Source organism: Fusarium oxysporum, chromosome V, assembly GCF_013085055.1.
Source record: "Fusarium oxysporum Fo47 chromosome V, complete sequence".
Classification (NCBI taxonomy): Eukaryota; Fungi; Ascomycota; class Sordariomycetes; order Hypocreales; family Nectriaceae; genus Fusarium; species Fusarium oxysporum.
The window spans coordinates 267,239-291,677 of NC_072844.1; the positions used below are offsets into that span (position 1 = coordinate 267,239).

General features: G+C 46.5%; 8 protein-coding genes across 8 annotated transcripts; 3 read left to right on the plus strand and 5 right to left on the minus strand.

The window, feature by feature from the left end:
- Positions 1–926: 926 nt before the first annotated feature.
- FOBCDRAFT_250104 (pectin lyase fold/virulence factor) lies at positions 927–2,817 on the plus strand (the record flags this gene model as incomplete). The annotated part of the gene is made up of 7 exons (XM_059610902.1): positions 927–1,246; positions 1,292–1,398; positions 1,450–1,527; positions 1,575–1,692; positions 1,744–1,877; positions 1,928–2,632; positions 2,672–2,817. The coding sequence occupies 7 exons, from the start codon at positions 927–929 to the stop codon at positions 2,815–2,817; spliced, it is 1,608 nt and encodes a 535-aa protein (XP_059464821.1).
- A 1,700-nt stretch (positions 2,818–4,517) lies between these two features.
- FOBCDRAFT_201081 (uncharacterized protein) lies at positions 4,518–8,570 on the minus strand (the record flags this gene model as incomplete). Its single annotated transcript, XM_059608995.1, has 4 exons — positions 4,518–5,802; positions 5,931–6,789; positions 6,997–8,129; positions 8,278–8,570. 4 exons carry the CDS (start codon positions 8,568–8,570, stop codon positions 4,518–4,520), a joined length of 3,570 nt encoding a protein of 1,189 aa, XP_059464822.1.
- Positions 8,571–9,775: 1,205 nt separating this feature from the next.
- FOBCDRAFT_292683 (WD40-repeat-containing domain protein) lies at positions 9,776–14,636 on the minus strand (the record flags this gene model as incomplete). The annotated part of the gene is made up of 4 exons (XM_059611807.1): positions 14,528–14,636; positions 13,934–14,464; positions 11,913–13,877; positions 9,776–11,860 (listed from the first exon to the last, which is right to left on the minus strand). Exons 1-4 carry the CDS (start codon positions 14,594–14,596, stop codon positions 9,776–9,778), a joined length of 4,650 nt encoding a protein of 1,549 aa, XP_059464823.1. The 5' UTR covers positions 14,597–14,636.
- Positions 14,637–15,972: 1,336 nt separating this feature from the next.
- On the plus strand, positions 15,973–17,026 carry FOBCDRAFT_222332 (putative necrosis-inducing factor-domain-containing protein). The gene has a single exon (XM_031183138.3). The coding sequence runs from the start codon at positions 16,391–16,393 to the stop codon at positions 16,844–16,846; it is 456 nt and encodes a 151-aa protein (XP_031038780.1). The 5' UTR covers positions 15,973–16,390; the 3' UTR covers positions 16,847–17,026.
- Positions 17,027–17,056: 30 nt separating this feature from the next.
- On the minus strand, positions 17,057–18,652 carry FOBCDRAFT_319010 (RTA1 like protein-domain-containing protein). The gene is made up of 3 exons (XM_031183139.3): positions 18,356–18,652; positions 18,054–18,302; positions 17,057–17,986 (listed from the first exon to the last, which is right to left on the minus strand). Exons 1-3 carry the CDS (start codon positions 18,504–18,506, stop codon positions 17,361–17,363), a joined length of 1,026 nt encoding a protein of 341 aa, XP_031038781.2. The 5' UTR covers positions 18,507–18,652; the 3' UTR covers positions 17,057–17,360.
- A 603-nt stretch (positions 18,653–19,255) lies between these two features.
- Positions 19,256–20,938, minus strand: FOBCDRAFT_135089 (polyamine transporter 3; the record flags this gene model as incomplete). Its single annotated transcript, XM_031183140.2, has 4 exons — positions 19,256–19,504; positions 19,553–20,131; positions 20,190–20,646; positions 20,697–20,938. The coding sequence occupies 4 exons, from the start codon at positions 20,936–20,938 to the stop codon at positions 19,256–19,258; spliced, it is 1,527 nt and encodes a 508-aa protein (XP_031038782.2).
- Positions 20,939–21,402: 464 nt separating this feature from the next.
- Positions 21,403–22,983, plus strand: FOBCDRAFT_222336 (uncharacterized protein). Its single transcript, XM_059609606.1, has 3 exons — positions 21,403–21,659; positions 21,717–21,794; positions 21,884–22,983. Exons 1-3 carry the CDS (start codon positions 21,594–21,596, stop codon positions 22,850–22,852), a joined length of 1,113 nt encoding a protein of 370 aa, XP_059464824.1. The 5' UTR covers positions 21,403–21,593; the 3' UTR covers positions 22,853–22,983.
- On the minus strand, positions 22,964–24,166 carry FOBCDRAFT_182013 (putative cyclase-domain-containing protein; the record flags this gene model as incomplete). Its single annotated transcript, XM_059608577.1, has 3 exons — positions 23,949–24,166; positions 23,579–23,812; positions 22,964–23,517 (listed from the first exon to the last, which is right to left on the minus strand). The coding sequence occupies exons 1-3, from the start codon at positions 24,118–24,120 to the stop codon at positions 22,964–22,966; spliced, it is 960 nt and encodes a 319-aa protein (XP_059464825.1). The 5' UTR covers positions 24,121–24,166.
- Between the last annotated feature and the right edge of the window lie 273 nt (positions 24,167–24,439).

The following is a 24,439-nucleotide window of genomic DNA, read 5'->3' on the forward strand; positions in this document are numbered from 1 at the left end:
ATAATTTTATACTTTTTATAGCTTATATAATAAGAGCTTTAATTATATTATTAAATTTATAATTTCTTTTATATTTTATATTTAAAATAAATAAAATTCTATTTATTTTATATTTTATTAACGTTTTAAATAAGTTTATAATTAGGATTAGTCTAATTTTATCTAGTGGATTATATATTAGTATGGCAGCATCTAGAGACTTTTGGATATTATTTCTTTAATTCTTTTTTCGTCCTATTGTTTATATAGAAAATTACCATAGGCCATATAAGGCAACACGCAATCCAATTCATCGTTTAAGAAGTTGCTTCCTCTAAACTGCCGAACGCTCTTGTGCGTGACATGAGCCGTCCACCGTTCTCAGGCTACAGTGACATGAGTTTGCAGCTGCTTGAGAAATGACCCAGTGTAGGCGCTCTGATTAATAAAGATTCGTGGCTGAGAGCGCTCGACATAACAGATGTTCCAAATACAATAACCTTTAGGAACCCGAGGGCTCTTGGCATGTACGCGTACAGCCCCTTGATTGATAAACAACATGTTTGGGGCTAATTAATCTAGAAGACTCGCGGCATCTTTTACCCGATGATTCCAATCGCTTATTGGTGGGTTTTCCGAATTTGGTCGTGCCGAACCATTGGGTCGTTTCACGAACCCTGTCACCGTAAGACACAACCCACAATGAAATGACCTTCATTAATATCCGATCATTGTTCATCAATATCGAACGCTAGTTTGTAGACGTACGAACGGTCTCCTTGTAGCTAGCGCGCCCTCAATGAACATGCTACGATTTAAATAAAAACGGAATCCCGGAGGCGCATTGTAGATCCTTTTGTGTTTCTGTCAGTCGTTTCTCTTTGGGTCCCATAGCTGTCGTTCATTTACACGTATTTTTATCCACACTCTTTTTCTTTTCTTTCACTATGCGTCACTCGTTTATTTCGGCATTGATTGCCGTTGGTTCCGCCGTCCAGGCTGCCGCGCAGCTGAACGGAAAGGTCGGACCTCTCACTACTCCTTCAGCCAAGGCTGCGATCAAGACTTGCAACATTGTCGACTACGGTGCGAAGGCAGATGCCAAAACTGATAATGGTCCGGCGATTCAGAAGGCTTGGAATGATTGCAGAACCAGTGGTGGTGAAGTCTACGTCCCAGAGGGCGACTACGGTCTGGGTACCTGGGTGACATTGACTTCTTCGAAGCCCATGTCATTTCGTCTTGATGGAATTATTTACCGCATTGGGTAAGCTTATCTCGTGCAAGAGAAAGTATCTGCTAATGTGAGAAGCACCGATGGAGGCAATATGTTCATGTTCAAGCACCTGGAGGACTTTGAGTTCTACAGCAGCACTTCCAAGGGAGCTATCCAAGGTTATGGATATGAGTTTCACAAGAGTCTGTTCACAATATGCGCATTATTCTTTTCAAGACGCTGACATAAAGTAGAGGACGAATATGGCCCCCGTATCCTTCGGTTCGCCGATGTCAAGAGCTTCTCTATCCATGACGTTGCTCTGGTCGACTGTGAGTATCACCGCGCCCCAATCAGTGATAATACTGACAGAATCAAGCGCCCGCATTCCACTTCTCTATAGATACCTGCTCCGATGGCGAAGTTTACAACATGGCCATTCACGGAGGTAATCGAGGTGGTCTCGATGGTATCGACGTCTGGGGAACCAACATCCAGTAAAGCCTCTTCGCACTTTTAGGTGTTGAGACCTGCTAACGTTCTTTTAGTATCCACGATGTTGAAGTCAGCAACAAAGACGAGTGCGTCACTGTCAAGAACCCCTCTGACCACCTCTTGATCGAGAACATCTTCTGCAACTGGTCTGGAGGTTGTGCCATGGGCTCCCTGGCCACCGACACTGGTAACGATTACTCCCATCTCACTTACCCAATCAACGCTAATCTAGACTAGATATTCACGATATCGAGTACAACAACATCTACACCCAGCGTTCTAACCAGATGTACATGGTCAAGTCCTATGGCGGCAGCGGCACCGTCAACAACGTTGCTCTCAAGAACTTCGCTGGCCACTCCAACGCCTACACCCTCGACCTCGATGCCCAGTGGAGCTCCATGAAGCCCATCGCCGGCGACGGTATTCTCTACACCAACATGACCTTCTCCGGCTGGTCCGGAACCTGCGCCGATGGCCATCAGAGAGGACCCATCAAGTTCAACTGCCCCGCTGATGTTCCCTGCACTGACATGCAGGTCGATGACTTCACTGTTGGAAGCAACAAGGGCGATACCGTCGAGCACGTGTGCAAGAACGCTTATGGTTCTGGAGCTTGTCTCAAGAAGGGCGATGGCGGTGCTTACACGACAACGCAGACTGTCGACGCTGCCAGCGCTGCCACTCCGACCATGGATGGAGAGATTGAGAATGGTCTTGGTCTTACTGTTTCCATTGCGATTCCTACCATCCGACCTTCCTTCTTTCCTGGTGTCGCTGCCATCAGCCCTCGCATGGCCGACGCCTCCAAGGCTCAAGCTACCGCTCGTGTAGAGACTTCCGTCCCCACTGAGGCTGAGACCGCCGCTGACACTTCTGCTGTAGCTGATGTAACTGCTCCCATCAACACTTCTGCTGCCTCTAGCACCTCTGCTGCTGTCAGTGAGGTTACTCCTGTTGCCACTTCTGCCGCCTCAACAGACGCTCCCAACAGTCTCCTCCCCGAGGAACACTCAACTCTTGAGACTGCTGTAAAGGCTTCCAAAACTGCAAAGGCCGCTGCTGTAACTTCGACTGTGCTGCCAAAGATTCCCTCTTGCAAGGCAAAGAGACGCCGAAGTATTTAATTCATGTTATTATAATTATCATCTGTTCTGTCTATATACGAGTCATCTACCGCTATTATCTGTCCATGATGCCACTTATGTTCCTCCTTTTCATTATCTCAAGGTCTGAACATCTTTCCATCCTCTAACCTGTAGGCCATTGTGGAACGATAGAAGTAAGTCCAGTGCGCCATCATTTCTGTCGGTAGCGATAAAACGACAGGGAAAGATAGAATCGTGCTAGATCTCTGTGCTTGTATGACAGCCCTTGCGTATATCGTCCGGGAACCATCCCGGCCCATCTCAGGCTCCACCGCTTGCCATTGCATCGATTGATGCTGTCAAGAAGGTGTATATGTTTAGGTAAACCCCACATGCACGCATACTGCTTAAACGCCGCAGCGTCATGGACTGCGTGGGACTCATGGGGATCGACAATGTTCTCTCAACTGCCAACACCGCTTTGACGCAATTACAGCAAACAATTCGATCCAAATACGGCGAACGCAGCTGATCCCCAGACAGCCCGAACTGTAGAAATTGTACCAGACGGCGATATTTTTCTGGTAGTTGGACCAGAGAAGACAAAACTCCATTTCAAATCTATGTTATTGATGGCAGTCTCAAAACCATTCTCCGCCATGCTCGGTCCAGACTGTAAAGAAAGTCATGACATGCGACATCACAATGGCCCTTTTGAGGTATCGCTGCCGAACGACAATGCTACCGCATTAGAAATCATATGTTCTGTCATTCACTTCCAGAACGATAAGATCCCTGGGACCCTCGCTGCTGGAGATGTCCTCGCAGTTGCAGTCGCCGCAGACAAGTAAGAATACCTAAACGCCCTACAATTTGTCAGCAAAGCCTGGCTCTGAGAATTGAAAGGGAAACCGGAAGATCCCATGCTTCTCACTGCCGCGGCGTACCTCTTCCGGAATGCACAAGCGTTCAGGAAACTCACTGCAGCATTGGTACTCAACCATCATGGTTTTTATCTTGGTCTCTTTGGGAAGGAAGTTGAATCCGTTCTGCCGTGGGAGGTATTCTGTATGTGTTTTAACGAGCATCTGATCATAATGAATACACTTGCTGGAAGAGCAAAGAGGTTTCGCGAGGCTGGAAATGGCAGAGATTCTTGTAAACGGTGTGAACTTTGGGGGCTGCGATTATGGATGTGGATGGACAAGCACATGTGCCTATGCATATATCAGCAAACTGGAAGTGGAGAATCTTTGGCCAGCACGTTTCTCCAATACCTCTATCTCAAAGGCGCTAGAGAGAGCGGAGATGATGCCTGATCCGGTCCCCATTGAACGAACCACTGCTTGTAATATGGCTCACTTCCATAGCGTCCCACAATATAGGATTAGTCGTAGTATTAGGCTGGAGCGCTTAAACAAGAGTATCGGGCTTTGCCTTGAATGCGTTCGTGGAGAGAGCAACGCTTTCGAATGTAAGCATCCATCTCATAGTTCTCAGGACTAATTAGTATAAGTATAAAAATTAATGGGTTAAATTATATACAAGTATGTAGTGGCAACCTTCATCTCGTGACCAGCCCGCCCCTCACAGGTTGCACCAGTCGCAATTCTAAAGTTGTCGAAGGCTATAGCTCCACCGGCATTCGTTGGCCTGGACAAGCCAGCACCAGCAGACAAACTGAGCAAATGACATGATCCCCAATCAAAAACGCGCAAACCTGACCCTGGTAGCATGCCTTATGACAACAAAACCAATCCGACTATCGCGCCCATCGTAATCCACGATGAGAGTTCATAACTGTGAGCTTCTGAAACAACCATTGGTGTAGCATAGGGCGCCTCCTTGGGCTCTGAAGGAACTTGACCATGGTGAGGAGGTGATGATTGAGAAGGAATTGCTGAAGTCTCGAGTTGAGGCGTGGGTGGAATGCTTGTCTCCGTTGTCAAGCTCTCTAGGGATGATGACGGAGAAGGATTCATTAGGGTATTGCTGTTGGACTCCGGTGCGCCTTGAGCTGAAACAGGCGGCTGTGTATTCCCTTGTCCTGGATGTGTATCACCCTTTGATTCTGCGGCTGAAGTCGGGGTCGCGGGCTGGTGCGTCATGTAGCTAGGGCGAGAATCGTCTCGTAATCCTGTGGCTCGAGTAAGAGTCTCAGATTGGCTGTTCACTGAGCCAGGTTGATAGCCACCCTGTGAGCCTCCAGTAGGTTGTAACACAGGATAACTATTACCGCCAGCGTCTGTCTGATACCCTCCAACCCAGCCTGGAGGATATTGAACTATCGGATGTGTATAGCTCTCGTAGCTAGTCTCATAGGCAGCTCTTGGAACTGTCAGGGTAACAATTTGCCCTCCTTGAGAACAGGAAACAGTTGTCATGTCCACTGATGGGTATGCCTGGTGCTCACACTCGCAAGGGCTGTAGAGGAGTGTAATCGGAACACAAGTTGTGTTTAGAGCTGCAGGATTGCTTGGGTTGATAGTAGTGTATGTAACAGTGGTTACTGTCTCGGCAAATTGGGTCTTGGTGTAGGCATGATCGATGGTTACAATCGAGTAAGCAGTGTGAATTGCAGTTGGAGTTGGGAATGGCGTTGGCAGACGACTTTCAGATGTAGTCTTTGTGATAGTGGAATCAGAGACTGAAAGTGTCTTTGACCCAAGATTTATAGTTGTAAATGAGGAAAGGGAGTATGATGAGGTGGTTTGATTATAGCGCGAAAGAGAGCTTGATTGAGATGTTGATACATAAGTGTGGGCTCCCGTAGCCTGTAAAGAAGAAGAGGGAGGGGTGTAGGAGGAAGAAGCATAGGACGCGGAGGAAGAGGAGGAGAAGGAGGAAACCGTTTTTCGATAAAGTGTCAAAAGATGATCAGGCACTATTGCACGATGCAGAGGCTTTTGTCTGCCACGGAAGTTGCCTCCACAGATCAGAGTAGGATCTCCAGGACATGGGAGATCGCAGCGTGTATCTGATATAAACTCTGTATCAGAGAGCAGATCTGCTTTATAACAAGACCTGTTGGACATTAGCTCGGAAACTCATAGATCAGAACACAACGGAGGTTAGTGCGTGGTCGGCATCAACTCTGGGACACGCACTGCTCCAAGCACACTTCAAGCGGTACGTTAACAAGGCAAACTCACTCTTTATAAACACCAACATACTCGCTTCCGAAAGCCAAGTCGACACATTTCCGGGTCGTCATTTCTGGATCAGTTGCTACCTCTGTAAAGGACGGATAACCCTCCAGGGATCTCAAACAGCCTGTGAAGGTATATTCACCCAAGGCAAGAAGGTTTCTTGCGGGAGGAGTTGATGAAGTCGAAGGCAAAGTGGAAACCTCTGACGGCTGAAGGATTGCAGATGTGGACTGTATCTCAATTGAATCTTCGCTGAGGCTGCCCACGCTCGATCCTGTTGCTGTGGTTTCTATCGCGGTAGCCGAAGTCGTAGTGGTTGATGCCTCCATGGTTGATGTCTCTAAGAGTGGTGTTTTGGTATTCAACATGTCAGTGGTTGACATCTCGACGCTAGTAGTATCGGTGTGCAGCGAGCCTTTAGTTGTCGCGACTGTGGTAGACTCTAGAGAAGATGACTCTCCACGTGATGTAGATCCCAATCTGATATCCGATGCAGACTCTGAGACAGCTTCTGACGATGACGATAATGAAGTATCTGGCAATTTAGATGGTGTCAATGTTGTTGATAATGAGATAGCTGCTAGTGAGGTTATAGCTGACGCAGTTGAAAGCGATGTTGACTCTAGCGTAGACTCCAGTGTAGACTCTAGTGTAGACTCTAGTGCGGGTTTTGATGTGGTCCCTGATGAAGCGTCTAATAGCGACGATAAAGCTGCAGATGGTGACAATGTTGTTGGTGATGAGATATCTGCTTGTGAGGTTACAGCTGATGTAGTTGTAAGTGATGGCAACTCCAGTGTACCCGCTGACCTAGTCTCTGACGATAATGATGTAGTTTCTGGGGACCCGGATGACATCGACGCTGAAGAGGTTGTGTATAGTGTCAATACTGTAGACTCTGAGGTGGATTCTATAGGTACAGAGGTCTCAGATGACGTAGAGGTTGATACTGATGAAAGCAACTTGGAAGCAAAATTGGTGCCAGGGGAAAACTGAGTCCCAGTGAATGACTCAATCAGATCGCATTCGCTATGAGGATAAGGATGAAAGTTCACGGCAATGCACCTACTGTCGTTGTCGCATCGATCCAGGCATCCCTGCATGCTATCTTCTTCATCCCGTCGATAGATAGACTCACCGGTCGAAGAGGTATCGCAAATGAGAGTGAACTTGTTCTCGTGAGGTCCAGTATAAATGCTGCCGGCCATTCGACTGCAGGATAGCGGTCCAGGTGCTGTAGTGGACGTAGTCGATACTGATGTGGTTGTAGAAAACACGGTTAGAGATTCAGTTGTAGATGATGTAGCTGGTCGAGATGCCACTACAGCCATATCCAGGTTATAGTCACTCATGAAACCATTGAACCCATCATACAAGGTACATTCGTCTCCAATGTTATTGAACGTGACTGCGCGACAAGCCAGGGTATCAGCGCATAATGCCATGCATTCTGTCAAGCTGTGTAGCTGATTGCTGTAATCGATTTGATTGCCGCCAGTTGCTTGTTTGCCACATAAAAGCGACAATTTCACACCGCTGATATAGGATGGATTGTCGAGTTCATTGCAAGGTGTTGGTGCCGAGATGGCAGTTGTTGTTGTCGAAAATGTCGCTGATGATATCGTCATGGATGACGTAGATTTATCTGATACTACTGGGGTAGAATCCGGCGAGGTTGATGAAACAGGTGATGTAGATGTTACTGAAAATGCCGATTCGGAAGAAGCTGTTGACGACAAATATGTAGTACTTGTAGCAGAAGCAGTCACATATGTGACATAAGAAATAGTCCCACGAACTGTTCCTGAAGCGACTTGTGTCACGACAGATGTTGTTTCATACGTCGTAGTAGATACAATACTCGTTGTGTCATAATCAACCTTGAACGACTGATCGCAGTTTGTGCAGGGTCGGGCTTTGACCATGACAGCAGTATCGCCATAGCCATCATGGCGATCGCATACAGCAATCTTCAACTCCACGTAGTCCTTGGGTAGCGGTATTGAAAATCGAAGAGGAGGGGATGACATTGCGAATGCTGTATCGCCATTTGGTGATGGTATACCCCACGGCTCGCTGAGGTACTTTGACGAAGAATCGAGTGGAGTCCCACTTTCGTCCTTTGCGACATTAACACCATTAACCAAGACCAGAACTTTATCACCAGAACTTGCGTTTGTGAGCTTTTGGATCTCAGTTATTCTCGAAGTAAAATACTTACGTAACATCACAGCTTGCAATAACCATGTCGATGAGTAATGTAGTCGCCTTGGTTGGAAGAACGTTCAAGAGATACGAAGCTCCATTGTAGGAATCTGGACCACAATAGCTGGCGGTATACGCATCATACAGGTCAGTGGTATAAGAGCTTGGGCATGTACCGCCAGGAGCTAAGGATGTCGAGGTCAAACTTCCAGTTGACAGGATGATGCCACTGCCCATTCCAAAAGGGCCATCGGTAAAAGATCTGATAGCCGAAGGGTCTCCAGAATAACCTGATGATGAAGAGAAAACATCTCGAGAATCACCAAAGAGGATCCTTGCCAGCGCCAGTCCGCCCGTTCCCGTAGAGGCAATGTTGATACCTAAACAGAGGGGTATAAGCGATGCCCAGAGGGCCGAAAGGGTTGCTTGTGGCCTCATGCTGAAGGGGCAGCGATAAATCGTGTAAAGCGTGGAGAACAAAATTGCAGTAGATACATCGAACACTGCGAAGATCACAGGCTTGAGGGATTAGGTAAGAACGTTCCCCCTTCCTTGGTAAAATTTGCTATACGTCAAGTAATAAAGCCTCACCACTGCTCTGTTTATGCTTTGAAAGATCTAAATTAGGCGACAAAACTACTAATTTTGCAGTGGTGAGCTAGCCAGCTGAATCGGCCGCTGATGGGCTATGTGGGCCATCGTGTGATGTGCTGTCAAGCCGATATATTAATACTAAAGAAACTTCCTCTTAGTTTACTGTTTATTTACTTTTGTCGCTAGTTTTACCAGCTAATGCCTTTTGCAAAGCGCAAGCAAAAGCAATAGTGTCGATTTCAGAGGGGCCAAAAACCAATACAAGAGACGTCCTAACCTTATTTAGGCTTAAAGATAAGCTTCTGCTGGCCACCAGAGCATGCAAGTACAGGATCTTAATATTGTTTACGATTGCAAGATGCGACTATTAATTGGTAGGAACAGGTGTTTATGTCTATTATCATAAGCGGCCGTCGTTATATTAATCTGCATCAGACGTGTTTAAATATTTAAATATCTCTGTGACGGCGAGGGTTGACATCTTGACGTTCTCGATCAGTCCTAGGGACGCACGACACTAAGATGTTCTCGAATCCGCTACCGGTAGCAATAGTTGGGCGCTATTGGTTTTCCCACAGACACTAACATAAAGGAGAAATCCCCTGAACCTCGCTGCTCCAATGCTGCGCTCACCGTACATCATCTGGTCCGGATAGTAAGTCGACGAGGACTTTTGCCTTCCTATCCTCGTGGACCTTTTTAGCTTCCAGTTAATTGTCTCCTGGCATACTTATTAATTAAGGGAACTGCTTTATTGACTGCTGTTACTAGGACTGATCTTATACTGGAAGCCAGCTGGCAATTAGACAAGTCGACTCAACCATGTTTTGGTTGTCATAAGACGTCGATTGGGATTTCATATTATAGCACATCCAGCAGTCAAAAATATCATCACAAAGCCCATTCTTGACTTTGAATGCTCTTATATGAAATGATCATTGAAATGGACTGATGATGAGCATTGAGGAGGACTTCCGAAAAGCCACTATGTAAAATAAAACCTGACAGTTGGGATTTCAATCTTTTCCTGGTTCCACGAAACCGCTGTCTTAAGCAAGCTCCATCATGGTTATGCGGCCTGATGGCAGACCAATTGCAACCCTGGAATGCACAGCATCGATAGCTACTGGCAAATCGACTGGAATCCAAAGTATGCGTTCATTCCCTCTCATAACCCATCGCATATCAACACTTAACCCCCATCCAACGCGGTCTTCCTCTCCTTCTTGGAGCTTGTGAGCATCCAGAATGCCAAGCCAAGTGACGACATGGGAACCAGTGTTACTATGCAGGGAGGCATTTTCTAGACTCAAGCAACTGTGAACAGGAACGCCCATCTCAACTGATATCCTGGGGAGATATTCTGAAGCTCTGCAAAGCAAATTTCGCTGTAGGTCTCTGGACACATCCATACGTACTCCTTGAATTTCATCTTCGCCTTCAACAGGGGCTTCAAAGTCTACTTCCCAGGTTGTGTCCCGCAAGCTTGTTCCAAAATTTGTAAGAAACTTCGAATCACTTGAGAAGAGGAGAACATCGAAACGATCCACCAATGATGTAGGCCGTTTTATAAGCTCGGTTCCCGTAAGATCCCAAATTTCTATCCTGGAGTTTATTATTGCACTACGTCCGCCAGTTGCGGCATATCTTCCGTCAGGGGAAAGAGCAAGATACATGAGTCGGTATGCGCGAGGAACGTTCGTAAATAGGTAAGTTCGTACGTTTGTATCCAGGTCCCAGATGACAGCCTTGTTTTGCCCAACCGGCATTCCAATTAGTCGATCATTGCGGGCGAAGGTAATCCAGTCAAAAATAGGAAGGGAATGGGATCGACGTGGTCGCTCGCAAAAGGCGATGCAGGATCCTGATGCCACATTCCAAATTTTGGATCTGCCCATTTTCAAATGCGCTACTATCATCTCCCCCTGTGGAGAAAAGGAGAGCCTCTCAATAAGACGTGTGTCGCCATCGAAAAATTGGGTAGATTGGCATGGAGGTTCTTGCCCACTTTTTCCGCAAGGTTCCTGAGAAGCTGAACTTGAATAAGCGGGAGAGATATCCCACAGCATCATATAGCCTGCCTTGGTGCTTGAAACGAGCCACTGTCCGTTTTCATGTAAAGATAAACCGTTCAGCCCCTTGATATGACCATTCAGAGTCTTAACCCATATCCCTGCATCATTCCATATTCTGATACAGTGATCCCAATCGGCGGAAACAAGGATACGACCATCAGGTGACATTAAAACGGCATGCACCGCATTCTCGTGGTAAAGAGTTCTCTCACAGATCCAATCACCCATGACGGACGTATGCCAAACCTTGACAGTGCAATCCCAGGACCCTGTTGCAAGCCGCTTTCCATCCGATGAGCAGGCCACTGACACTATTTGGTCACTGTGACCTTCCAGGGCTTGTTCGCAACGACCGGTGGCTATGTTCCAGACCTTGGCGGTCTCGTTATCAGACACCGTTATCATCCTACCATGTGGTAAGAATATGGCTTCTACATAGAATTCGTTGGGGTCCACGATGCTCTGGAGATGTTCGCCAGTATTCCAGTTCCAAATATTCCAGCATAGCTCTTCATCGTTTTCAAGAGTTGCCAGTTGCTTATCAACAGGCAAGAATACAACCAAGTCAGCCCTGACGTCAAGCTTTGCTATGCAGTCCACTGTCCTTGTCCCAAGGTCAAAGATCTCGACTTTATCTGTACTACCAACAGCTAGGTGGCTGGCAAGTGGGGAAAAGGCGACTGATGTTGCTTGGCTGAAATCTCTGTTGATGGAAAACATGCAATCTCCCGACATTGTATCGTAGACTACTGCCTTCATCTTACAGACTGAAGCCAGAAATTTGCCATCTAGAGAATGGGAAACAATTGAGGATTCGATTTCGATGATATGTGTCGTTCGAACGAGGGCCTCCCAGTTATCCTGCATCTCTGGACCAGTCACAACCCATTTGGAAGTTTGCCGATGGAACTGGTTTCGTATTTTGCTACATTTTGGACTGAATAGAAGTGCAGAAGCATACACTTGGAGGGGCGCGGTGTCGATGGCCTCTTTGTGATACAGAATAAATCGACGAGCATCTTGAACAAATCTAGCTAACTCAGTCGTCTTAATGTTACTCTTCATGCATATCAGCCATCCATACCTGAACTTTATGATCGCGAGGTCTTACCAGAGCAGATTCCAACTTCAAGATTGATTTTATAGCCACTGAGAACACCCTAAGCAGGCTGGCAGCCTCTAACCAAGAGGTAAACTTTTTCATGAGGAATTGAAGAGCCTGGGCCAGAACTTTATCATCTTGTGTGCTCACAGAATCCGAATCTATGAAATGATCCACCCAATGAGTACACAAGTACTTGATCGGAGGCAGTGGATCGGGATCAGGTTTAGAAATCTCATCGACCAGTGTTCCCGGAGACTTTAGTTGGTAAACATCCTGCTGCAGTGTATCTTCCAAGACCTCCATAGATCTGGAAAAGATGACGGTGTGATGATTCTGTGGTCCAGATGGCATTATTTTGTCAATACCTCGACCGAACAGAAACTCTTTAGCTGACTGATGAACAAAAAAGATCACCCCATCGCGGTAAGCTAGAAAACACGCACATGACTCGATCGCGTCTTTTACATCATGTTCATCATAACCAGTCATCGACTCGACGAGATTTATCATCTCCTTCGATGTCAAAGGCCGATATGCGATACAGGCTGTAGCAAGTATGCTTTTGAGCCGATCTGCTTCCTGTGATGCGACAATTTTATCTATCATAGTGTTAAAGAGATCATTGAGTCCCTCCGGAAATCGCTTAAGCTCTTCAAGCACTAGCCTTTTGCTGATTCTCGAATCGCTTAAGCTTTCACAGACTAGGGCGACCCAGAGAAATGTGTTATCTGCCCGAGACACCATGTACTCAAACACCTCTCTCTTCAGGTGGGTATCGTTATCCCAGTTCTTTCCAAGGTGGTCTACCCTGGTCTGAATATATGCCTGGACAGCGCCGGCTACCAATTCCGTGTTATTCTCGAGTTCGAGGGGAACTAGCCCTTGTGTATCTCTAAGTCCTCGTGCTATTTCAGGCCAGTTGCGACTTGAGATAATCCACCTGGCGCTGCATGAGCGCGAAAGATCACCGATGAGCGTGATGAGTCTATCCCTCCCAGACTTGCATTCATCGAGGGCGTCCACAACCAGCACTGCATTTTGCATGCTTGGGTCTTGCAACAGTTTGGTCAGAATCTCACTGAGCAACACATTGCTGTTCTTTCCGCTGAAAAGTTTGTCTTTCCTCTTGTCATAGTAGGGACGAACTTCCGATATCAATGACGGCTGCTGATCGAGAAGTACGTAGATAAGGCCGCGCATGACAGCCGTATCATTGGACAAGTCTTCGTCTGTCACTTGACAGAAGAAGTAGGATACAGGTCTCAGAGACTTCTTTAATTCATCGATTATGCCGCATAGCAGCATTGTCTTTCCCTTTCCAGGCTCGCCGTTGATCCATAAGGCTCGGCTTGATGAACCATCGAGTTTGTTATAGGCATCATGTTGCAACACCCAACTGTAAGAGTCCCATAGTGGAGCCCCTTTCCTTTTTTGAATCTCGATTTTGTCCAGTTGAGGATCCGTTAGTTGAAATGCAGCGAAGCACTCCATGTTTTTCGTATCCCGCTCCTCTTGCTCTCTCCTTTCTCGTGCTCGAGCTTCTTGCTGGATGGATGCACAGATGTTCTCAAGTAATGCTTCTTGAGATTTAGCAATGTTGGCGATTCCACTAAGCCATAGCTTCATCTCTTCCGTGTTGTACTGCTCAAAGTCCTGTCGAAGATTGCTCTCGGCTTCCTTGACATCCTTCAGCTTTTCGGCCCAGTCATCCAGCTTGAGTGTGTCCCTGAGCAGGACAGATGCCCAGTTCCGGTAATAAAGACAAGCGCTGTGAATCTGGAATAGCAATAGCTTCTTATAAAACTCAACAACTTGACTCTCGAGTTTGGATCTCAGGACAGACGCATTGGCATTCGCCCTCTCTGCATCAAGAATGATATTGGCCAAATTCCAGTACCACTCCATTCGTGACAAAACGTAAGTGATGCCCTGTCGATTCAGGCCTGGTTCTTTCATTGGATTTGCAAAGATCTAAAGTTTGTCAGCATTTATCCCATAAGAGACGAATCACTAGTTATTTTTCATACCTCCAGCCCGACGGATATGCCAGCCCAAGCAACGCCAGCCTCAGGCGAGGCCTTAACAGCTTGATCAATCACCCCTTTGAGATTCCCTATAATGCCGATATTGTTTGAAACAATTTCTTTGTAGTGGGCCATCTTCTTAGACCTCTCCAAGCCCATGTACACTACCATCCACATCTGACGTGACTTATCGGTTTTGCAATGTTCCAAGTCCTCCATCTCATTCTCAGGTATATTCCCCCATTCGTTCTTAATATTTTCAATGATTTCCTCGTATGCCTTTACTCTGTTGGATTCCTTTTCTTTGATGCTATCGTAGGCTTTAGTCCACAACCGCTCGGGCACGCTCAGTGGTGGAGAATCCGACTCGTGTATTGATGAAGGAGAGGTTGCCTGATTGATTGTTGGTAGTGGTGCTGAGGGAGGCGGCGACTGGGAAACAGAAATGGATCCGGGCGGAGATAGAGAGAGGATTGGCAGATCAGAAGGTGACAAGGTCGTTGTTGGTTGACTCTCTGGTGGCTGAGCCGAAGACTTTATCGGTAGGGCCGACTCGGCCGAGTCTTAGGCTGTTGGAGTCACTGGTTCGGCATCTACATGCGAGGGGCGCAGCTTCTTCTTGACTCTCGAGAATAGCTCCATTGTGCCTCTGTTAGAAAAGGGCATCTTGTTTCGCCTTGTATAGGGACGGCCACGATGATTGAATTGGGAAAATAGAGCGTGCGGGGAAGTTGGATGATGTTCAAAGAATGTGTTGGATGGGGCTGAAGCCTGCATAGCAATCTGCAAGGCTGACCTTGTCAGGCTATCAGGCAGATAACTGGCAGCCTAATTTGCAGCTAAGGTAAATAGTATTAGTAACTTAATTTACTTTAAAGGTTGCTTTATATAACTGGCTAACATACTCTTTAATAAGTGTATAATATTTATTTATATTTTAAAATTATATAAAATAATATTGTTTATATTATGATAAGTTCTAAATACCAAGGCCGTCACGGTTACCCTGTACCTCGGCCCGTTGCGCTCAGCCCATTGAGATAAGCGGGGAATGATCCGGGCCCTGCAGATCACTGTCCTTTCAAGCAAGGCTTATGTTGAGACAAGGGTATCTTGCTCCAATCGGAATGGCCGACCTTTCGGGCCGCTAATACATCTGGCTTAGCCTCTCCGAGTAAAAAGACCACCAAACAGAGATTATTGTCGAACATGTTCAACATTTTAACGATATCAAGTTCAAGATGGAAGGGTGCTCCAATGATCTCTGTGATGTTATACAATTTTATCTCCACGTATGAGCCAGACCATCGAAAGCAAGCCAAGCCAGATGAGCAAATCCATTCGAGCCATCGTAGCATCGGCCTTGCTGGGGCTGACGTTGCAACAGAGCTGGGCCAAGCATGAAGAGCTGTGGGGGCTTGGTCTTCCCGAGCTCGAATGTCAAGGATTGAACGGCTATAATTGCCGGCTGACTCCTCTCTACCGCCGATAAATTTGGATCGACTACGGAACTTTGACGGATCTGGTCAGCGAGATCCGTAAGTAGTCGAATGAAAAATATTGTCACCGCTGCATTGCTATTGACCGGTCTTCAAACAGCTAGCGCTTACTTCAAAGGATCTTGAGCGTAACCAAAGGGTCCTATCATTGAATTATGTCCACTTTGAGGACGACTGTGAAAGTAATAGCGACCTGAATAGAAATTATAGGTCATTTGCTGTCGTATATTTCCACCTTTTTGGCCTTGCTATTGGTATGGATATCATTGAATCAGGCGACTCGCCTACTCACGGCTCTGAAAATAGATCGTGGGCGATCTATGAATGAGAAACTCTTGACTTGCAGGTGGTCTCACATTATTGTAGAGAGAGAGGGTATAGCTAAGATCTGCAAAAATGATTGTTATTAGAGGAGGACTTGGGTAGCCTAAATCATAATCTGAAAGCCTAGAGCAATGGCATTTGCCACTTCAACATAACTGAAACATATAAATATCATATAGAATTAATGAATCTTTGTTAGTCGCTGTGCTTATTCTTGCCACAATGACAACTATAAAATAAATGGGACTATTTCTGCAACTGGACCATTATACGAAAACTGTTCTTTTCGCTTATTTGGCAGGAGGAACATTCGGTGACTCTGAAAATGGGCCCAGACTAGGTAAACCCATACTATTGCGGAAAGATCGCTAAAGGGGCCAATAGGACATGGCGGCATACCTATGCGCTGGATAGGTCTTTTTGTAAACGGTAATCCTTCAGAGGCAAAAGTTCATTAGCCGATGTCTGAGATGACGGGGATATTGAAAGTGTTGAACTGATTGGACTCTAGCCAAAAGCCTAGATATCGAGTATATAAGTCGCTGACACTTCCCGATATCTGTTCACAATCACTCTCTCAAACACTCAAACTTCACACAACCCTTTCAACCAACATCTATAATCTACAACCATCAAAATGCTCGTCAACACCAGCATCCTCACCCTCCTCATGGCAGCCTTTGCCGCAGCCTCTCCCATCACCGAGTCTTCACCTACCCTCACCAAGCGCAACTCAGTCAACGACTGCGGCGACTCTACCTTTGAGAACCACTCCTCCGGAGGCTCTCCCCAAGTCTCTGACTGCCAGCAAATCGCCCGCAACATCGCAGGCGGCGGCACCTGGACTGTCGGTGCTGGCGGTGAGCACCACCAGCTGGTCCAGTACGGAACCTGTGCTTTCGGCGCACAGGGAGCTGGATCTAACATGAACGCTGCTCATATCGGCAACCAGGACATCATTGATCTGATCAACAGCTCTATCGAAAAGTTTCAGTGGGAAGGAAAGGTTGGCGCTGCTGGTGTTATGGGATGCCAGAGTCTTACTGGACTGGTTGGAGGAGTTGACATGCGATGGGGTATCTACCATACTTAAGCATTCTGGATAGCGCCTTGGTGGTGACAAGTCATGTAGGGTTGGAGGATTACAGCATTGGGGGCCTGGAGAGTCTTGTGATGGATACAGGAGCAGCTGTTGTCTTTACAGCGCATGGCATGTTCTATTCTTAGTCTAGCTCTTGTTCAGCTAGTCAGGCAACAAGTTTTGTTAACTGTATATATAACACCTTTCTTCTACTGAGATGCGAGATGCTTTTGCTTTCCTAACACTATACTCGTTTACAAGCACTACCTTCCTTCGCTGTAGGCAACACAGAGCTGCAGATCTATACAAGTTCTCTCTATCAAGGTCCCAAACGTGTACATGTGTCATTGTCTTGGCGTAGCCCGATAAATATAACTTGCTATCTATATCCTGGCGCAGTCAAATATCCATATTAATGCAAATGCGATGATCTCAATGTCCACGAACAAATCTACATGCAATCCAATGAGCGTGACGTCTTCGAGCAATAACTTGGAGAGGAGCGCACCATAGTTCCAAGAGTTGTTCAAACCTGACCGTGAAATCGACCAGGCGAAGTTGAGTAGGAGGGGTAGTGATACTGGTCAAGTGAGTCTGTATGATTTTGAGGAGGATGTTGAGCCATTGGATGTTCTTGTAGATAGCGATAGCGATGACGGTCGGACGCGGTGAAAGGTTGCTGGACAATGGAAGGCGACAAGTGGCTCTTGTTCTGTAGAGGAATGCTTGCTGAGTCATTGCGTATATGAAACGTCTCTTCCGGCTCTCTGGGAGTTATTATCGCTCGTCCCGGGTGAACAACATTGAAAAGAGCTACGGTGATGAAGATCATCGAAGCGTCAAATACATAAATATATGTTTCAGTTGACTGCAATGCGCCGTTCGATCCGGTGATGTACTCAACCAAACGGAAAAGAGATCGGATCATGATTAGACCGCTGTCAACGTAGAGAACGAGGACAAATTGTTTCCAGGGAGAAATCGAAGAAAGGCTTTTGCTGGTCGGGTTTGCAGTAATTCGACGATGGAAGATATGAAGAATAGTGATGAAGAATGCGAAGAAGTAGATTTGAACAGCAAGGCCAACGATAATGATGTTCTGTCCCATCTTCTGGTCACCCTTGGACTTGGCGTTGGCCAGCATACCTCCTCCTATAGTTATCAGAGGTTAGTATCACAGCTAATGCCACTAATGCCAAAGGATATGGTTCAAGCTTACCCCCAGACTGTGCCAGAAAGGAAATGACATCACCAATAACAAAGGTCTTTGTCAGATATTCAATCGGAACCAGTGAGTAAGAATCGGCTTCAAGGGATTTGATAAGTCGTCCAAGCGACATATAGATAGAAGCTGCTAACATCGTCGGACCGAGGAGCAGAAGGAGACTTTGGAGGACATAAGGCATAATAGCCCAGTCAGGAGTCTGCTTTGCAGATATTGCACGCCCAGCATAGCCAATTGCCTCGACTATTATGGCTTAATGAGTGCATACTCAGGGGCAAGCAGTATCAGCCACTTACAAATACATCCAATAAGGAACGGAACAAGATAGAAAGTTCTGTACCGAATGAGTTGAAAGAGGTGGCAGAGTGTTAAAGCACTAAAGAGAGCTAGAAAGATAATTGCGGCGGTAAACGATGGGTCGTAGTGGTAAAGCTTGAATTCCGACATGGTAGGGGCGTTGGCTACAAATCGACTGAGCTTTGGTGTAAGGAAAAGAGAGACGAAAAGCGAGGGGAAAACTTTTTTCTTTTTTAGGCAATAATAGAAACGAGCGTCTGGAATATGGATCTCAAAGTGATTATACCAAAGAGTCCTCCAGAGGTATCAGAAGTATTTATCTGAAAGCAACGATTGTACTTGACATACGAAGACAATAATGACCGGCTTCTCCGCTGATGTTAGGCTTGCAGATCGACCCACCCGTATTATTTACGAGCGGGGCATCTGTCAGTGCGGTGTATAGGACTGGATTAAAAATAGGATCTCTAGTCCATACAGGTTAGCCCGCAATTTTTATACACGTATTATAAAGCTTATCTGCAGTGGTTCATCTGTGACATTTTCATGGAGTCGGGACAACTGCAACACCGCATAGACTCAAATAGCGCATTATTGGCTCGCATTTCTCAGCCTAGTGGCTGATGCCGGCTTTCGATTGTTATGATTAATGAAGTTATGTTATAGTCGTCCTCATCGTCTGATAAGCAAAATGTATCATGCCGTAAACAATACGTACTGTTATAATAGAGAAGAGCAGACCAATCTCTAAGAGCCTTATTATCGAAGTCAACTCTACTATTAATAATATGCTGACTGCAAACGTTGCGGTAATCTTGAAATTATCCAGTCAACGCTCTAACAGTCAAGAAGCCAGACTTCTAAGTCGGAAAGGAAATCAAAGCTTGTTAATAATTAAATTACAACTTTGGTACATGCCATGTTTTAATCCGTTCTCCAAACTTGTACAGAGCCAAGGGTATAACGATCAGAACCAATGCAACAAATCCCAGAAGACTGTTGGCCCATCCAAGACCCATTGCTTCATACATCTGTAGCCCGCTAAGAGGCAGCAATGCTGCAACAAAGGATCTCAGGATCGTCAACGCTGCTGAGACAGATGCAGCATATCGTGGATATATGTCAAGTAGATAATTCTGAATGCAGGACTAGATAACGTTAGCTACTTGTTTGCTCAGGTCAAGGCGGCTGGTTACATTGACAGTCATAAGTCCCATACACATGATCGAAACGCTTATCATGGGAACAATCCAATGTAAGGTGTGATACGTCGTCCAGCCGTAAATGAAGAGGCCACAGGGCAGTGCTAACCCACAAGGAATCGTAATGATAGGAACGAGCCGAAACTTGGGTTGGTGCACTACTCTTCTGAGTTTGTTTCTCTTGACCATAAGGTCCGTCACTTGTCCGATACCAATGACCCCGAGGATCATGCCAATACCAGCAGGGATAAAGGCTAGCCCGCTGGTTCCTTCGTCAAAGCCATACTGCTGTGGGTAGACGAACGAAAAGGTAGCGATGAGAAGATAGAGGATTCCGTATGATATCGCGATGTAGAGTGCGCTTAGTGTAACAAGCGGAGCGAGAAATAGAAGCTTGGTAGGACGAAGTGCCGCAGCTCGGAACTTCAACGTATCAACTGGTCGTGAAGTAGACCTATTAGGTACTGCTGAGTTTGTAATATCCTGAGGTAGTGAGGCATTGCGTCTTTGGAGAATCACGGGCGCGAAGGTTTCGTCGAGCAGGAAAGTTGAGATAGGGATAAGCACGCCTGACTAATCGTAATATCAGTGCTGGGCGCATGAGAAAGAACATGGGCGTTAGGATACGTACAATGATCGAAATCAGCCAATAAACCCAGCGCCACCCTTTGGCACGTATCAGATATCCACCAGCAACAGGGCCGATACATGGGCCAAGCAGAGGACCCAGCGCCCAGATTGAGATAGCGCGACCTCGCGTCTCAAGAGCCATCATATCAGCAATGCTTCCACTCCCAATCGTGATAGGCACCACTCCCGCAAAGCCCATGGAAAATCGAAAACCAAGAAGCATCCCCATACTGTTGCTCAGAGCCGTTCCCACGCTGAAGATGGTGAAGAGTATGTTTCCCCATATATAAAGCTTTCTTCGGCCGTACGTCTCGCTCAGTGGTGCAATTAGAATCGGGCCAAAGACGAAACCGAGAACGTAGATTGATAGGATGAAGGTAGCGGCGTTGGGAGACGTTTCGTGGAACTCGGCCATGATGCTTGGTATTCCGGGTGCAAACATTGAAGAACCAAGTGGACTGTCGTGTCGTGAGTAGAGGTGCAGCAGGTAGATTGAGTAAGGACTCACGTTACGACTGTAAGCAGTGATAGAACCGTGATATTGAGCCACTTCCTCTTGTTCGACCAGTTTTTTGGATTTGCTGGATCATCTGCTCCTGACCAAGGGATGGAATCCAGATCATTATGCGCAGGAGGGCGTCTCTCTCCCTTCTCCTGCTCTCCTATCACAGCATCGCGCTCAATAGAGTTATCTTGTCCAACTTCCGGAGTAAATCCAATATCCTCTTCTCGATCTTTGATGGCGGACATTTTTGTTTAAACGATCTTTGAAAATAAGCATTGAATAAACGAATCAGTATGACAAGCTATGGAGATCGGCCTCATAGGTCAAGTTACGAGGGCGAAGAGGCAGGATATATTTATTAGGCCGTGAAGATACAGATTACTTAATACCCCTTCAGGACCAATATATATTTCTCGCTTTGCACGAATTTCGCAAAACCAGGGAACTCCAACTATTGAAGCTAGACTGTTGATTTGCCCTTTCTGCTTTCTGTGTGACGAAAGTGGGCCACTAAAATTTACGCGTATTTCAGCAATTGCCCCAAGCTCCTTTATTGCGCTATCTACAGGTGTTCCAATCAATGATGGTTTCATTTTTAGTTCCGGAGATAAGTCACAATTGATGACCTGTTATTACCTAGTCAAGTGCTATTATTACACTATCGGGATCTTTATTTTTCCCTGCTCTAACTCCTTTTCTCTCATCATCTCAAGCTCTTATCCGCATCCTCCGGCGCATCTAAAATACGCGTAATTAAGAACCAGCTATTTCCCTTCTGTTTCTCTGTCTCGCCATTCCTCCAAACCGCTGCCGCATAAAGCCTATCGGTAGTATCAGCCAATCCAGGCACTTACAAGGACCCCTTGGCCCTTCTTTGGTACTCTGCAGTTTGCTCCAGAAATGCAACGCTGTAGGCATAAAAAATCAAGGAAAGGCTGCCTCGAGTGCAAGCGCCGGCATATCCGGGTAAGTTCTCTTTATGTGCTACATACATGCGTCAGTATTATTGACAAGTTTGGGCAGTGTGACGAAGGCAAACCCATTTGTATAAACTGCATTACTGCAGAGCGAAATTGCGAGTATCGCGAGCGCAAGTCTCCGGTATGAACCATGTCTCATGACATTTTGTACTCCTACCATCAAGTTCATTTACAACTCTTTTGGTCGCTTTCTCACAGTTTTTTTCACAGGATCTGAACGATGTCACCTTCTCATCCTCGGAGTCGAATTCGACCTTGATGCAAGATGCAGAGAACTCATCAGCCACAAGCAGTCTAAGAATGAAAAAGGCACAGACGACCGACGTCAACATGAGCCATCTAGAGCTACTTGTTCATTTTTCATTCGCCATATATGCCCCAGAGCTTGAAGAGGATCATTCATCTACAAAGTTAGTACTAGAAGCTGCTCTGAGAGAGAAGTATTTAATGCTCGAGGTCCTGGCAATCTCGGCTCGATACCTATCAACCGCCCATACCGACGAGGCAGATTGCTATTCACGCCAGGCAGTGGAACTGCAGACCAAGGCTATCGAACTATTCAACAATGAGGACACTGTTACTGCTGATGAGAATTCCATAGCAAGGCTACTCTTCTCCTCCATACTAGGCCGCCACATGTTGGTCGATGTGCTTGCCAGGCGAGATCCTGATCTCGGGTCATTTGTCGACCGATTTACGCAAGGTGCACGAGTTCACCGGGGCGTCAGAGCTGTCACGACAGCACAAGAATGGGAGATACTACTGACGTCAAAGGTCGGCCCTCTTATCACGAAAGGCCTTGATCCTCTGGGTTTTCATGACCCACCTCCGCTTCGCCCGCATTTTATGTCACTGCTTTCGCGGACGGCACGGTTGGACGATCATGATAAGGAGGCATGCACCAAGGCTCTTTGCATGATAGAAGGGGCTCTAGATGATCTACAGTATCCTGACAGGAGCTCATTTGGCCTGCGCATGATATTCGTTTGGCCGATTCTATTACCAGAACGCTTTATCGTCTTGCTGGAAAGGGGTATTCCGGAAGCTATTGCAATCTTAGGCCGCTATTCTATTCTACTTCACGCTGGGGAGTCACTATGGCAGGTGAAGGATGCAGGACCGTATCTATTAAAGCTGATCTCTTCGTTTCTTGGATCCGATTGGGACGAATGGCTATAAGAGCAGGACCTATCATCAATAGGCTATTAACCCATACTCAGCGTACTCGCATTTAATGTTTTCCTCAATCTTTAAGATACATGTTACATGTATCTCGCTGTGAAATATCTGTTACATAATCGCTATACAATTTGGAGGGCTTGCAATACCCCCAGGAATGTCAAGAGGAACACTTGTCATGAAGAATGACCAACGGCCTTGTTCCTTGCACTTCTCTGCCAAAGCCTCCAGATCAAAACTCTCGCCAATGGGCATACCCCAACCACTGAGGAAGACCTCATGGAGAGCGACACCAGCTGGTCGTGGACTAGGCCAGGCTTCGTAAGCCACAGTGTCACTTGCAACAGCAGCGAATTGGTTCTCCCAGTGCCATTGTATCATCTCCTTTGAAGCCTGGACACCACAGGATGTTCGCACCTTACGGCGAGGTAGTGCTGCTTGGCTCTCTTGGCTCAAACTCCGATATGCCTTGAGCCAGCCTGTGCGGATGAGAAGAATATCACCGGTGTGAAAAGTGACTGCTTGATTTGTCGCGACTTCTTGTAATTGTGGGAGGGTAATTTCGAAAGAGTCGAATGGAGACTGTGTATCGATACCTTTGTCGGCGGCGTATGAAGCCCAGTCGAGCAAGACTCCTCGTCCAACAATACCTCGCCTTGCAACGTCTGTAATCGCGACATGTTAGCATGTGAAACGTTGCCGCAAACCGACTTGACTTTCACTTACTTTGAATACCGATTTTGGTATTTGCCGCAACTCCCGAGATGTCATCTTGAGTTACTCCATTGTAGTACAATAGGCTGTCTTGGTATGGATAATGCCGCAAGCCATCCCAGTGACTAGAGCCCTGGGTGTTCATGTCGAGCTGATTGCCAGGTGTATCAATATTGGATGGATGAATTAGGCGTGGGGGAAAGCGTACTAACCTCATCATCATTGGCATGACCCTTGGCAATGATTCTATGGCTGCATGGTTTTCTCACTGGATTCATGGGTTGCGAAAAGGCACCAATGGATAAGCTACATTGTTAGAGCCATCGTGTCCAATCCAAACAAAACAGAGTGGTCAAAACTTACCTTAGAGTAATCTGCTCACCGATGATGATCTCTTTCGCGGCATCTTTGACAATGGCGGGCGTGAGTAGATTCAGCGTCCCCAACTCATCATTGGCGCCCCAGAGACCCCAAGCTGAGTATTTTGGATCACAGCTTCGACAGGGCAACTGGTTGAATGCAGGTCGCTTTGGTTCTGACTGAACACTACCCATCTTATTGTGAGACTTGTTGTTTAGGTCAATGCCTGGGAGCGTGGCATCCCCGGTAACTCAAGATATATTCACCAATAAACACATGGACGGTTAACTTAACCTTGTAACGGGATCTGCATACCGGTTCGGCATGTTTATCTAAACCCCGACAGCCCCACCACGTACGTCGGCATGTTACCGAAAGCCTCTCGCGAGATTCCGGCACTACACCAACTTGGTATGACTCGTTGGCCCCAATCACAGCAACGCAGGGAATGGAATCCGGACAGATACACTGTCACACATACCCCAGATCTTACCCCAGCTTCCCCGGGGACGT

Bases quoted from the DNA above. Each gene is read 5' to 3' on its own strand.
- FOBCDRAFT_222332 (XM_031183138.3), top strand. From the start codon at position 16,391: ATGCTCGTCAACACCAGCATCCTCACCCTCCTCATGGCAGCCTTTGCC.
- FOBCDRAFT_319010 (XM_031183139.3), bottom strand. From the start codon at position 18,506: ATGTCGGAATTCAAGCTTTACCACTACGACCCATCGTTTACCGCCGCA. The intron at 18,303-18,355 runs GTAAGTGGCTGA...AAGCCATAATAG, and splicing joins GTTCCTTATTGGATGTATTT to TCGAGGCAATTGGCTATGCT. The intron at 17,987-18,053 runs GTAAGCTTGAAC...TGATAACTATAG, and splicing joins CTTTCTGGCACAGTCTGGGG to GAGGAGGTATGCTGGCCAAC.
- FOBCDRAFT_222336 (XM_059609606.1), top strand. From the start codon at position 21,594: ATGCAACGCTGTAGGCATAAAAAATCAAGGAAAGGCTGCCTCGAGTGC. The intron at 21,660-21,716 runs GTAAGTTCTCTT...AAGTTTGGGCAG, and splicing joins GCAAGCGCCGGCATATCCGG to TGTGACGAAGGCAAACCCAT. The intron at 21,795-21,883 runs GTATGAACCATG...TTTTTTTCACAG, and splicing joins ATCGCGAGCGCAAGTCTCCG to GATCTGAACGATGTCACCTT.